This window comes from Heptranchias perlo, chromosome 17 (genome assembly GCF_035084215.1).
Source record: "Heptranchias perlo isolate sHepPer1 chromosome 17, sHepPer1.hap1, whole genome shotgun sequence".
NCBI lineage: Eukaryota > Metazoa > Chordata > Chondrichthyes > Hexanchiformes > Hexanchidae > Heptranchias > Heptranchias perlo.
In genome coordinates this window covers 45,006,504-45,022,154 of record NC_090341.1, presented here as the reverse complement: position 1 = coordinate 45,022,154, position 15,651 = coordinate 45,006,504, and the positions used below count along the sequence as shown (strand labels likewise).

Sequence of the window (15,651 nt, the reverse complement as noted above, 5' to 3'; positions counted from 1 at the left end):
GAAAGAAAAATTACTACAAAATTGAAAAAGTCTACCTGAAACCCTATTTCAGTCTGGGTTGATAGATAGAAAGAAAGACATTGCATTTATATAGCACCTTTCACATCCTCAAGACATCCCAAAACCATTTACTGCCAGTTACATGCAACTTAAAATTCCCTTTACATTTTCCTAAGAATGTGCTTTATCTCTAACTGCAACAGTGGGGACATCTTTGCTTCCCACAGCAACCGGCCTCTATCATCCTTTTGTGAGACTTACAATTAGTGCCAAATTCTGGGCCGATTAATAAACACCTCATTCTCCTCACAGCCTCTACAGCAATCAGAAGATGAGACTTGCATGCTATAACTCTGGGCTGAATTCAAACCAAAGTGCTAGAGGCACAAGGTCAGTCTTCTAGCTCATTGCATAGCCCAAATTCCACATCTTTTCTAAACATATGTAAGCAAAAGAGACAGTAGCAGAATTTGCATGACACCTATTAACTTCTACGTTGTATAGATGTGTCCATCAGCAAGAAAAGATGGTTGAAAGCATTGGATCAAATAGACTACGTTTATCATGACAATGGGACTGTCCAAATAAAGCATATAGCAGCAGAAACAGGACTCCAGTGCAGTATTTAAAATAAAGTGGTCTTTTACAGCGTTGAAAACAATGTTATTTTCTCAATGCTCTTCCATTGCAGACTTTTAATGTTCATTCTTCACTACTTAGAAATCAGTATCATTCAACATAATTTGTTGATCATATAACAGTAAGCCCCACTACATAATAACATTAACAGGACTCCTTAATGGACTACATGCAGACAGGGAACTTCCTAACTTTTGTTGCAGACATGTTTACAGATTGACCAGTAAGAATACCAGAATCGTACCCACACTGGTTTCAGGTATAAGTACAACTCCAGACATATATTGCTGCAGTGACACTGTTATTGTGGGTCTCAGGGAAAGGCCAGTCAATCCAAAATCTACTAAATTGTTATAAATGAACAATTGTATATAGCTTGATTATAGGCAAGTACACACTGATCAACGTTCAGGGAATTCATGCTGCAGATCTATTGAGTGAAACAGTATTATAATGTTGCACCACAGATATGGTCAAACAGTCAATCAAAATGCAGCACGTGAATACCTTAGCACTCCCTCCCCCCAACCTTTTATCTATGAAAGCAGCTCAGGAACATAGGAAATGGCATCGCTCACCAATCGGGTGGGGCCGATTAGGGACAAAAAAGATCCAATGGCGGCGGAGGGCATGGCTGATACTTTGCATCGGTCTTCACTAGATAAGAGGACGCTGTCAATGTAACAGTAAAGGAGGAGGTAGAGGCGATATTGGATTGAATAGAAATGATAAAGAGGAGATACTTAAAGATTGGCAGCACTGAAAGTAGAAAAGTCACCCAGTCCAGATGTGATGCATCCTAGGTTACTGAGGGAAGTAAGGGCGGAAATTGCAGAGGCTCTGGCCACAATCTTCCAATTCTCCTTAGATATGGGGGCAGTGCTAGAGGACTGGAGGATTGCAAATGTTACACCCCTGTTCAAAAACGGGGAGAGTGATGAATCCGGCAATTACAGGCCGGTCAGCCTAACAATGGTGGTGGGGAAACTTTTAGAAACAATAATCCAGGATACAATTAATTGGAACTTGGAAAAGTATGGGCTAATAAATGAAAATCAGCATGGATTTGTTAAACAAAAATCATTTTTGACTAATGTGATTGAGTTCTTTGATGAAGTTGATGTGTATATGGACTTACAAAAAGCATTTGGTAAAGTACCACATGATAGACTTGTTAGCAAAATTAAAGCCGATGGGATTAAAGGGACAGTGGCAGCGAGGATACAAAATTAGCTAAGGGACAGAAAGCAGAGAGTAGTGCTGAACAGTTGTTTTTCAGACTGGAGAAAAGTATAGAGAGGTGTTCCCCAGGGGTCAGTATTAGGACCACTGCTCTTTTTCATATATATTAATGACCTGGACTTGGGTATAATTTAAAAGCTTGCAGAAGACACAAAACTCGGAAATGTAGTAAACAATGTGGAGGATAGTAACAGACTTCAGGAGGACATAGACAGACTGGTGAAATGGGCAGACACGTGGCAGATGAAATTTAATGCAGAGAAACATCAAGGCCTTAGAAAGGGTGCAGAAGAGATTTACTAGAATAGTGCCAGGAATGAGGAACTTCAGTTATGCAGAGAGAATGGAGAAGCTGGGGTTGTTCTCGTTAGAGCAGAGAAGGTTAAGAAGAGATTTGATAGGTGTTCAAAATCATGAAGGGTTTTGATAGACTAAATAAGGAGAAACAGTTTCCAGTGGCAGTAGGGTTGGTAACCAGAGGACACAGATTTAAGGTGATTGGCAAAAGCACCAAAGGCGACATGAGGAAATATTTATTTTTACGCAGAGAGTTGTAATGATCTGGAATGCACTGCCTGAAAGGGTGGTGGAGGCTGATTCAATAGTAACTTTCAAAAGGGAATTGGATAAATACTTGAAGGGAAAAAATTTACATGGCCATGGGGAAAGAGCAGGGAAGTGGGACTAATTGGATAGCTCTTTCGAAGAGCCAGCACAGGCACGATGGGCCGAATGGCCTGCTTCTGTGCTGTAACACACTATGATACTATGAAATGACATCACAACGAGAGACAAAAGCACCTATACTGGTTTTATTCCCTCCTGTAATGGACGCTTATGGATGCAATGGCTGCATAGGAGAAACAACTTTAATTATTCTGAACCCACGCTATGAAGGCACTGCCCCCCTTGACTGGACCATTATATACCCCTGCCAAAATACCCATTCCACCTGCAAGAATGTTGATTGTAGTCCTTATCCAGAGCATCTAAATCAAGCACTGACACCGAGGCAGGCAATTTTGCAGAGATAGAATAAGTCAACTGTTGAGTGAAGTGGGATCAATGTTTGAGGAATAGCACTTCTAAATTAGAATGCCGGAAAAATATTATTCTATTATAAAACATGTCACCTTTACAATCTTTAGCATGATATTAATGACTAAGATAGTGCTTCCTCAACTCTTGCAAAAGTGTTCACCTTGTCACAGAGTGTCGGTTAAGCAATGGAGTGATTCAAGTTCCCGAGTTCTTACCTTCCACAGAGGCTCTTTTGGGTAGAATGGTCACCGCCCCCTCAGCCACTTCCCCCTGCTGTTTCACTGGAGAATTCTTTGAACCCCAGCTGTCGGAGCCGACCCAGATAAAATGGCCTGCTTTGTTTGCTCTTTTGCCAGCTGCAAGGACCTGCCTACACAAAATAATCAAGAGTTCCTCAGTCAGAAGAGCTTGGAAAGAACACATCAAACAAAATATTTAAATGGATATGAAGATTAATGAATTATAGCAACGGCCCTTTCCCTTTAAAGGACTAATCTGACGTCTCTGCTTTTCTGACCCAAATGATACCAGAACGAATTGTTAGTAACTGTTTATCTTTATTCATCATGGGGTGGGAAGGGACTATTACTAACAGGGATGAATTATTAATCGAAATTCTTATTGAAGGAGACCTGATTTGGACCATCCAAGATCATTCACAATTATCATTGGGTTCATCTTTTCCCTTAATAAACTGCATTAAGTAAGTGCAGGAGTACTGCCCTCTACACATGTATGCCACTATTTATCAATCCACTCCCCCCTTAGTTTTGTTACAGACAACTAACGACGGTCGTTGGCTACAGCAACAAAAGTCTTTTTTTTAAATATATTTTCAGTTCTAACATGTGAGGCAGATTCCATGGCAGTCTATTAGTGGTGGAGATTAATTCTTCACGGTCAGTTCTTGGGTAATCTCGTGGTGAAGTGGTCTAGAGGAGACTATCTTTTTGGTCATCTCTGGTGTTCTATTTCTTCAGGGGCAGGGAATTCGAGGTCTAATCCTTGATGAGGTGAAGATGAGTTTGAATTTGTACTGGGGGATGGGGAGGGAGCTGAGGGAGGAATTTATTCACACCGTTCCTTATAGAATTGTGTTTTGTGATTTCCATATGTAAAAATTTAAGTTTCAAAGCCTAACCAAAACCAAATACTAAACGCTGATTATGGATAATAGACAGAAAAATCATGGGCAATGGACCTACAATGTCCCAACATGCATAGCCAACAGATGAGGCTCTCCACTAGTAATAGACATTAATAAAATTGGCCATCTTGAGTTCACAGAATTAACCCTCTCCAAACCATAACACCTACTCCTCACCCATTATGTTAATCTGTGTAAACTAATTACTCAATGTACAAATAGAACCCTTTAGATAAATATCTTCTACCTTGAATATACCATCTCCAGCTATATAGCCTATCTATGCCGATACAGAGGTAATACTATTATCTCTCACAAGTAAATGCAGATCCGTAGCTCAAAAATTCACACCAAGCCACCTTTATTTTGCTTATATAAAGATGTTGAAATGAACTAGAATTATACTGCTGAAAAGGTGCCAGATACAGATATAAAATCTTTGGATGTGACAGGCTATTTTAAGGACTAACCATATGGGAGGAATTTATTAGTTTAAGCAGGTTGAATACATACTGCCTAACTTGGCACACTACTCAACCTTGAACTCAGCAGCTGCCCACACATTGGGCTCGATTTTACAACGGTGGCGGGTTGGCAGCGGGGAGGCGAAGATGCGCGTGGCATACCCACTTAACAAAACTTATCGTTTCCGACGCAATCGCATGTTGATTGATGATGATTAACGTGCTCTCTGGGTTTCGCGCCCGGCAGGCATTGACAGGCTGGCTGCCGTCAGGAGCTGCAATGCAAAGTGTGGTGGGGGGGGTGGAGAAAGAGAGAGAGCGAGACGTCATCCAGCGCTGGAATGGAAGATCGGGGTCGGATGGGGGGGGGTGGCGGAGGGGAGAATGGAAGATCCAGTGCTGGACTGGAAGACCAGGGTGGGGGGGGGGGGGGGGGGCAGGGAAGAGGAGAAGATCGGGGGGCGGGGGGGGGAGAGAGGGACATTGGGGGAAGATCAGGGGGATGAAGTGGGGGACATAGGAGTGGGGGACATTGGACATCGGAGCAGGGTGCAAAGGTAGGTTCATTTAGTGTTTTCACTTCCTTCTATGGTTTTTTATTTAATTTATTTAGTTTCTTGTTCCCCAGTTTCACCGGGCGTGAATCAGAAGCGGTGGGCAAGCCGCCCAGGTAAGTTAAAAAATCTTTCTAAGCACTTAATCTGTCACAGGTCAAGTGCCTCAAGTACCCCATTGAGGTACATTTGGCTCTTTAACTGTCAACCCACCGGCTTTAATTGCCGGCGGGACTTGTGTTTCGGGTCACAGGTAAACTCGGAAGTCGGTGGGTTGGAGCCGGCTTCCGAACCCGAACGGGATTTCCGCGATTTTCGGTGCCCCCAACTCACCCGCAATTGCCTCCTAAAATCACCCCCAGTCACTCCATTACCAAGACCACTTTCTTCCACCTTCAAAACATTGCCCTCCTCCACCCTTACCCCCACCCCATTGAAACAGATTATATGGGACAGGCTAGATTAACGGAACCAGTAGGTTTTCTCCTATCTGTCATTTTTCGTCGGCTCCTGATCCATGCCTCCCATCATCTCGATGCTCGACTTCTTTAATTCTCTCCTGGCTAGCTTCCCAGCCTCAACCCTACAAGCTTCAACTCACTCAAAATGTTGCTGCCCACATCCTCACCCAGACAGAAGTTTCACATTCTTATCACCCCAGTACTCTCTGAGCTTCACTGGGGTGAGTTCAGGCCATTCAGCCCATCAAGTCTGCATCATCCAAAGCCCATGTCAGACTGTTCTATAACAAACTTGTGCCCCCTGCCCAACTCCCTGCCACTTTTAAAACCCTTACTTTAAGGAACAACTAACTTGACTGATTTTTTTGATGAAGTAATGGAGAGGGTTGATGAAGGTAATGCAGTTGATGTGTATACAGACTTTCAAAAGGCATTTGATAAAGTGCCACATAATAGACTTGTTAGCAAAATTGAAGCCCATGGAATAAAACGGGCAGTAGCAGCATGGATACAAAATTGACTAAGACAGAAAGCAGAAGATTTCGGAAATGCAGTAAACAGTGAGAGGGATAGTAACAGACTTCAGGAGGACATAGGCAGACTGGTAAAATGGGCAGGCACATGGCAGATCAAATTTAATGCAGAGAAATGTGAAGTGATGCATTTTGGTAGGAAGAATGAGGAGAGGCAATATAAACTAAATGGTACAGTTTTAAAGGGAGTACAGGAACAGTGAGATCTGGGGGTGTACATACACAAATCTTTGAAGGTGGCAGGACAAGTTGAGAAGGCTGTTAAAAAAGCGTATGGGATCTTTGGCTTTATAAACAGAGGTGTAGAGTACAAAAGCAAAGAAGTTATGTTAAAACTTTATAAATCACTGGTTAGGCCCCAGCTGGATTATTGTGTCCAATTTTGGGCACCACACTTTCGGAAGGATGTCAAGGCCTTAGAGAGGGTGCAGATGAGATTTACTAGAGTGATATCGGAGATGTGGGTCTTCGGTTACGTGGAGAGACTAGAGAAGCTGGGGTTGTTCTCCTTAGAGCAAAGAAGGTTAAGGGGAGATTTAATAGGAACATAGGAACATAAGTAGGCCATTCAGCCCCTTGAGCCAGTTCCACCATTTAATGAGATCATGGCTGTTCTGCATCCTAACTCCATTTACTCGCCATGGCCCCATAACCCTTGGCTAGCAAAAGTCTATGGATCTCAGATTTAAAATTATTAATTGAGCTAGCGTGGAAACATGTTTCCTAACTTCTCTCCTGAATTGTCTGGCTCTGATTTTAAGGTTATGTCCCTTTGTCTTAGACTCCCCCACTAGCAGAAAAAGTTTCTCTCTATCTATCCTATCAATTATTTTCAAAATCTTAAAAAACTCAATCAAATCACCCCTTAACCAGGGAATACAAGCCTAGTTTATGTAATCTCTCCTCATAACTTAACTCCTGGAGCCTTGATAACATTCTGGTGAAACTGCACTGCACTCCTTCCAAGGCCAATATATCCTTTTTAAGGTGCATTGTCCATGAACTGTACACAATATTCCAGCTGTGGAACCAGGGATTTATATAGCTGCAGCAAAACTTCCTCCTCTTTATATTTTAGCCCTCTAGACATAAAGGCTGACATTCCATTATCCTTTTAAATTATTTTTTGTACCTGACTACTACATTTTAGTGATCTGTGTATATGGACCTCTAGATCTCTTTGGACCTCCACTGTTCCTAGATTTTCACCATTTAAAAAGTACTCAGATCTATCATTTTTTGGTTCAAGATGGATGACCTCACACTTACCTGCTTTGAGAATCATCTGCCACAGTTTTGTCCACTCACTTAATCTATCAATGTCTCTTTGTAATTTTAGGCACCCGTCTACACGACTTACTATGCCACCAATCTTTATGTCATCAGTAAACTTGGATATATGAATCTCTATTGTGTTATCCAAGTCATTAATAAATATAATGAATAGTTGAGACCCCAGCACAGATCCTTATGGGACACCATTAGTCACTTCCTTCCAATTCGAGTACATGCCCATTATTCTTACTCTCTGTCTTCTGACGCCTAACCAATCTCCTAGCCAGGTGTTCAAAATCATGAAGGGTTTTAATAGAGTAAATAAGGAGAATCTGTTTCCACTGGCAAAAGGGTTGGTAACCAGAGACACAGGTTGAAGGTAATTGGCAAAAGAACTAGAGGCAAGATGAGGAGATTTTTTTTTTACACAGCGAGTTATGATCTGGAATGCACTGCCTGAAAGGGTGGTGGAAGCAGATTCAATAATAACTTTCAATAGGGAATTGGGTAAATACTTGAAGGGGAAAAATTTGCAAGGCCATGGGGAAAGGGCAAGTGAGTAGGACTAATTGGATTGCACTTTCAAAGAGCTGGCACAGGCATGATGGCCTCCTTCTGTGCTGTATCATTCTACGATTCGAAACTTGTTTTGCCAACTCCCCTGAAAGTCTCTTTGGACCTCCACTGTTCCTAGCTTTTCACCATTTAAAAAGTACTCGGATCTATCCTTTTTTGGTTAAAATGGATGACCTCACACCTTTTATGAACAAATATGAATTCACCTTCCTTTTAAAACGATCAACTATCAGTACCATCTTGTGTAATACAGTTTTAATTGTTTACGGATCAACAGTTGCCCTGCTGGAAATAAGTGGAGAAGCCAACATCAAGAGCAGAGAAAGCCCTTTTGACTTGACTCGCTTACCTGATATCATCTTCATTGGCAAAAATGATTATGCCACGAACATTGGGTGGGTCCAAAAGACGCTTGATGATTCTATCATAGTCTCCTTTTCTGGGCTCCATTGGGATTTTCAAAGTCTGAGCAATGCAAATCCCGCCTATGAGATGTGAAAAAAATCAAGATGAATAGAATAAAATTACAGAACCAAAGAAAAGTTCTCAATTAATTGTTTGCCAGAAATTCAGTTTTTCATTATTGCATTACACATCATCAGCAGATTTTTTTTTGTTCCGTCTGTTGAGCTCTTTGTACTCCCATGGTTTTCTTTTCATTAAGAAGAGGTTAAAATGATAGCGCAGGGCTCTACTTTGCAACCAGTTAGGTCACCAGACCTCCTCAATTACAGGCACCTTAAACAGGGTCTCTCAGTATCAAGGCCCCTTTTAAGGAGTACGTCTCCGCATCCGGACCCTGTAGAAGTAGACAACCTCAAAAGAGCCCCTTTTAAGAGAGGATCTCAACAGCCTTTTTCAAGAAGGTGTCTCACAGGATCCTGGGGGATGTTTTCAGATAAAATTTTTAGTAACTTTAGCCACAATAAAAAGCAGCATGCAGCTACTTTGGATGAGGCACATGTCTGTTCTGACAGATGCTAAAGATCCCATGGTGCTATTGTGCATCTCTTCTTAAAATCATCCCACTTTCTCCTTAATATTCCCTTCACACCGTGGACACTGCAAATTAACAATAGCAGTGTGATGTGTAGCATTTAAACAAAAACTCTCCGGTGCCATGATCAAAAGTATGCACCTGTTTGGTGCCACTCTTGATCAGCACTGTGCCACAGAGATGGGGTTGAGGCAGTTCTAATCACCATCAGAATGCCACAATGTGACTACAACTTTTTTTTACAATATTGACACAGTGCACAGCCTTCAGATCTCAGCCTTCAGATCATAATTTAGGCACTAAAAAAAAGAAAGAAAGGCTTGCATTTATATAGCGTCTTTCACGACCTCAGGACATTGCAAAGCACAATGAAGTTCAGCCATATTCTACATTTTCCAGTCATGTAACTATCACTTTAGTTCTGAGGATCACATGAATATCCCATATACAATGTACTGTGATAAAGACCATACTTGACAGCTATGACTTGCCACCACTTCCTTATTCTCTACTCCATGCAATAAAGACAGAAGTTAGCTGTTTCCAGTGCATGTTTCATTGACACAAGGCAGTACTGACAAAATTCAGTGGTGAAGCAAATACTCTTGTCAGAGAATTAAATAAGAAGAACTTGCATTTATATAGTGCCTTTAAAATATTAAAACAGTGTCACAGTAGCAGAATCAGAATTCAATGGACACCGAGCCAAAGGAGGAGATACTAAGAGGGGGGTTGTCACATCGGAAGACCCCATTTGTTCCATGAAGACTGAAGGGAATGACTTTCCCCAGGAGTTTCTTTAAGGCAGCAGACATTTGGTCCAACAGAGTCTCCTTTTTTGAGAACTGGACGCCAGTTAGGACCAGTTGCCTGTCCATATGAGACACTTTAGCACAATCTAGTAATTTAAACTCTAGTGCTGATCCAGGGATTTCCACTTGGAACTTAGTCAACCTTTTGTACAATTTGTTAAAGTCCATGATATATTCTTCCATTGAATGACTGTCTGTTTTCTGAAATCTATGAAATGCTGTCCAGGCCTCATTGGCATTTAGCAGGTCATCTTTCTTGTAGCTTTGATCCAGAAATTCTATTAGAAAGATAAAACCTTCATCATTATCCAAAAGATCTGTATCCATCTCAGAAAGTACCTTATTCTGATTTTACTTTGTTCAGGAAGCAATAACGCCAAGGCCGTACCTTGTATTCTCTTTGGCAGAGTAGTAACCCATGTCCACATATCAACCTCAATCTTCCACTGGTCATATGGTTCAAACTCTGAAAACATCGGAGGGAAATTGTACCTTGACGATTTAAACTTGCTTTCTGTCATTTTCAACAATGGCCACTAAACTTTCAAGTTTTATTTTAAGTCCAAAAAAAATCATAGTTTCCAACCTCCACCTTTAGGCAACCATTCTCTGCTACCATGTTATAAGTTGGATAGCCCGGTGGTGAAGGAGAGAATACTAGAGCCTGGTCTTCAGTTGCTTCCAAGCCTTTATTCACAGAGCTCCACATTACACACACCATACCCTAGATAAGCTCTCTTATATATGGATAGAAGAGAGCCCCAATTGATACACACCATCTGAATACAATTAACACTCATTCATATAAAATCACATGGATACAATTAACAAGGGTGATCAAAAGCTTAGTCAAAGAGGTAAATTTTAAGAAGGATCCGAATGGAGGAGAAACAGAGGGGTTTAGGGAGGGAATTCCAGAGCGTGTGTGTGGGTGGATGAAGGCACCAATGGTGCGGCAGAGGGAGGCAGAGATGCACGTAAATCCCAAAGTCGGAGGAACGGAGAGCTCTAGCCACAGTATAACAAACATGAGAGAAATTGCACAAGGAGGAAAATGCTCCATTCTAAAGTTTGTCAAATCCAGAATGATCATTCATCATGAGCTATTTTTAATCCAAGGCTTTTACATTAATCCACTGTCTGGGTCAAGTCTGTTCAAAATTTGGTTATAGTTAGCAATTTGGTCTCACCAGTCACATTAGTCACTGCTGTCACCAGGACCACTGGCATGTCTGATCACTTCCTTCACACATCATTGATTGTTCATTGAGACTCGTCACCACTGCAATATCACAGTATTGGATGAAGCTGCTGTACGAGTTCCCCTTCCGTCCCATTTGCCTCCACTAATGACCCCCGTGCACTTCATAAACTGCCTGTTTGTAGCTAGTCAGACATGTGCAGTAAAATTAAACTGATACTCATCTTTTTTTTAAAAAAGACATTATTGTGGAGTTATTGTGTCAGCAGAGTCCTCCTACTGGTTTCACTACAGTTGGCAGAGATTCATCTGCGTCAGACTGGGACTTGGATGACTAACACAGAGATTTGGATGATGAATAGCCCTGACTAAGGCCAAAGCAGCATCAGCATCAACACATCACTGCCAATTGGACACCCACATGTAACCACACTGGTGCCATTGCTGCTGTGGGAACAGATTACTTTCAGGTCATCATCAAGCAATATGGTGAAATAATTCTTATGCTTTCTCATCTGGGCACATGTCCAGACCCAAGGAGCAATTGTGGTTTACAGGCATCTTTACACTAGAAGATTTTCCCTGACTGAGGTCATGTGGTGTCCTCTCCTTCTTGTAAATAGCCCAATATTCAAGGAGCTACAGATCACGGTTTATCAAGCTGCCATTGGGTTAAGGCCCAGTGGGCCCGAAGGTACTGATGAAAGGTCATCAACCAGAAACATTAACTCTATTTCTCTCTCCACAGATGCTGCCTGCCTGAGTGTTTCCAGCACTTTCTGTTTTTATTTAATTTTCCATCAGCTGCAGCATTTTGCTTTGGTCTCATTGGGTTAAAGGGCAGGCTCTTTGGGTCTCTATTATACAGCAGAACCCAGCAAAAGTACACAGACTAGGAGCCAGGTGCACAGAAGTTACTTTCCCCAAATGGGAACCCTTAACCTGAAGTTTAAACACCAAAGTAGAAGGGGCTTAAATGGTGGGAAGGTTTTAATGGAGGTAAAGCTAAAAGGTTTAGCAGTGGATATGCACTGGAAGTGGTTTCAGGACAGGTGCATTCAGTGAGCCCTCTGATCTATGTTTCTCACCTGACTGAAGCCCAGCCTCTGCCAAAGGAGAACCCGAGCTTGTCAGCCCTCAATACTTAGCACTAACAAATATACTGGACTCTTAAGATCTGCAGTACCTTGTGATATAATCTGCAGTGTACTATAGTTTATAAACATTAATAAATTCCATGAAAATATTTTAAAAGGGATTAAAAAGTCTGTTTGGGATACACAATCTACCTTGATGTCTGTCACTTTGGAGATGGGGGTAGGGTGACAGAATGTCTAATGTGGTGGGTGCTATCCATTGAGGAGATAAATATGAATTACTTATCGATAACTGCTACAGTGATGGTGAATTTTTATGTAATGTATTACACAAAATACATGTGAGCCCCTGTGTTGCACATACATGCCAACCGTCTGCATTTGATGTGCAGTGCCAGTATTTTGAGGGTGGAGGCAGTCTTTGTGTCTGTTTGCAGACAAAAATCAACATGAACTGGGGGTGGGGTGGGGGGGGGGGCGAGAAGTGGGAAGAAGGAAGGAAAAGAGAATGGCAGCATGAACTGAGGGCAGAGGGAAAGGAGAGCACCAGCATGAACTGGGAGAGAGGAAAGAGATTACCAGCAAGTACTGGGGGAGAGGGAGAATATCAGCATGAACTCAGTGAGGAGAGGGAAGTGTCACCATGAACCGGGAGAAGGGGAGGAGAGTGTTAGCATGAAATGGGGCACAAGAGGAAAAAGGAGATTGGCAGCACGGAATGAGGGGAAGGGGTGGAGGTGAAGGAGATTGCCAGTATGACGTGTGAGGGTGGAGATGGGAGGGGAGGGGCGGGGAAGGAGAATGTCAACTTGAACTGTGAGGTTTGGAATTGGAGAAGGGAGAAAGGAAAGTACCAACATGAACCTGGGGGATGAGGGTGGGCAAAGGGTGATAGGTTGAACTGAGGTGGTGGGAAAATGCACCAGAGAGGGCTGAAAAGGCAGAGATTTCCTCTGTAAACTGAGTGGAGGATTGGAAAAAGTGAAGCGTCTCTGCAAACTGGCTCGAAAGGGGGTAGAGTAACTGTGACCTGGGTAAGGGCAGTTGGAGGAAGAGATTCACAGTTGAGATTGCTTTTGGGGAAGTGATCTGGTTGGTCAGTTGAAAATCCAATGTCACTTATTTTTCTAATTTTTTTTTTAAGACTTAAAATCTATCATTTGTGATGTAGAAAAAGTGTTTACAATTAACCAGAATGCACCATTTTTAACGCAGACGTTCAAAATTTCCTGGGGAAGCGGGCTCCCGGAAAGGCACCAAGAGTTGAGACGAAGGGGTGTCAACATTTGAGAATGAGGGAGCACAGTTTTAAATTTGCTATCTACTTGCCTCGACTAGAATGGTCAATACAAATGGGCATGAATCCCCTATTAGCCATTAAGCAATTTAACAAAAGAAACTGTTTTTCTCCCAGTAATAGATTTGCCGCTGCTACTGGGAGAAAGAAGTTTTAAAATTGGAACAAAAATAATCCAGTTCCAAATGGCAAATAGACAGTTTAAAAGAAAATTGAACAAATGCCCCTTCCTTTTCAGATAAAATCTAAAAACGTAATATCCATGTTCAATATACATTCCAAAATACTGGAAAATGCACTGATAAAGTGACAAAAATTATAAATCTTATACCTTTAACACTAAAACAAAAAGAAAAATACTGCAGATGCTGGAAATCTGAAATAAAAACAGAAAATGCTGGAAACACTCAGCAGGTCAGGCAGCATCAGTGGAGAGAGAAACAGAGTTAACGTTTCAAGTCGATGACCTTTCATCAGAACTGGAAGAAGTTAAAGGTTTAACAGTTTATAAGCAAGAACAGAGACAGGGAAGAAGGGGGGTGGAGGTGGGGAGGAGGGGAGGAAAGAACAAGGAAAAGGTCTGTGATAGGGTGGAGGGCAGGAGTGATTCAATGACAAAAGGGATGATGGTGCAAGGCAAGGAGGGTGGGAATGGGACAAGTAAAGAAACAAAAGATGGGTCAAGAGGAGATGTAAATGGTAACAACAGAACCATTACCAGCAACTGCTGTCTGCAAAAATGGGAGCAGTGGTTATGATCTGAAGTTGTTGAACTCAATATTGAGGCCGGAAGGCTGTAAAGTGCCTTACAATTAACCATTGCCTGTTCCTCGAGCTTCATTGGAAGAATGCAGGAGGCAGAGGACAGAGAGATCAGAGTGGAGGTGGGATGGAGAATTAATGTGGCAAGGTACTGGAAGCTCAGGGTCATGCTTACGGACTGAACGGAGGTGCTCAGCTAAGCGATCACCCAATCTACGTTTGGTCTCCCCAATGTAGAAGATACCGCATCTTGAGTAGAGAATACTGTATACCAAGCTTGAAGCAGTACAAGTAAATCACTGTTTCACCTGGAAGGAGTGTTTGGGGCCCTGGACGGTGGGTAGGGAAGAGTGAAAGGGCAGGTAATGGAAGGGTGGTGGCATGGGAAGGTGTCAAGGGAAGGGAAGCAGGTGATGGGAGGTAATGGAAGGGTGGTAGGGGAGTAGGGGATGCATTTGGTGGTGGCATCGAGCTGGAGCTGGCAGAAATGAAGGAGGATAATCCGTTGAATGTGGAGGCTGGTGGGGTGGAAGGTGAGGACAAGGGGGACCCCTATTGTAATTCTGGGAGGGAGGGGAAGGGGTGAGGGCAGAAGTGCGGGAAATGGGACGGACACAGTCGAGGGCCCCGTCAATGAGAGCGAAGGGGAATCCTCGCTTGAGGAACAAAAGACACATCGGATATCCAAACTGACTATCGTCAAGGCAACATCGTATGATTCAACTGCTAGCAACACAAAATTACTCTCCAATAAAAATTAACGATGACTGTAATCCAGTCTCAATTGGCTTTGCTTTCATGGTTTATAACACTACCAACAGTATTATTGACTTTAATACATCAATTGACATCCAGTAACCCCTCTATCTTTTGGTCATTAAAGCTTCTTGATGCTGTAAACAGAGGTGGGTGTTGAAGGGTGGCTCTTTGTCACATTGATTGATATTTCTGACGAGGCCAACTCATGTATTTCTAAAGAATGAGGAAATGTATTGCTTGTGAGACATCTATCTAGTATTTTTATATTGTCTCAGGAAGAACACCCCAGAAAATTAATCTTTGTCTGTCTAGGGCCCAACTATCGTGTGCATGGGGGAGGGAGAGGAAAAGAGTTTAAGGCCTTCATCTACCCTGGAGATTTTGTGTGTATGGGGGAAGTCCTCAACTCTCCTAAGGAACCCCTGTAACTAGTTTCTTCCCTTTGACATAGGTTAACATGAAGGGGACTCAATTACCCCATAAAAAGAAGTACAAAGCTGTTCAGAATTCCAGAAGCAAAATGTTTTTTGCATGCCATCAGATTCTCCAAACCGGTTTATTTTTGGTTCAGTACCTGTGTAAACTGATTGTGTAAAGTTTGTGTGTACACACAGGCAGACATGAAAATAAAACATGTTGCAGCCTGTCGGAGGTCAACCGCAGCTTGGGCCTGTCTTGTGGCCGAAGCAATAGCAGCAACTGCCGGTAAAGGGTTGTTCTCAGCTCTGCACTTGACAAACAATGGATGGTGATGGTCACTAGCACAGCCTACTGGCTAGAATAACAATCAGCAA

At 42.3% G+C, this 15,651-nt stretch overlaps 1 protein-coding gene across 1 annotated transcript in view; it reads right to left on the bottom strand.

Moving 5' to 3' along the window:
• Positions 1-15,651, bottom strand: part of LOC137334275 (metabotropic glutamate receptor 7-like) — a 453,062-nt gene that overhangs the window by 350,591 nt on the left and 86,820 nt on the right. Inside the window, exons 2-3 of the mRNA XM_067998936.1 lie at positions 8,282-8,417; positions 3,138-3,292 (exon numbers count right to left, since the gene is read on the bottom strand). Of these exons, the coding sequence (XP_067855037.1) occupies positions 3,138-3,292; positions 8,282-8,417 (291 nt within the window). The remainder of the gene's footprint in view (positions 1-3,137; positions 3,293-8,281; positions 8,418-15,651) is intronic.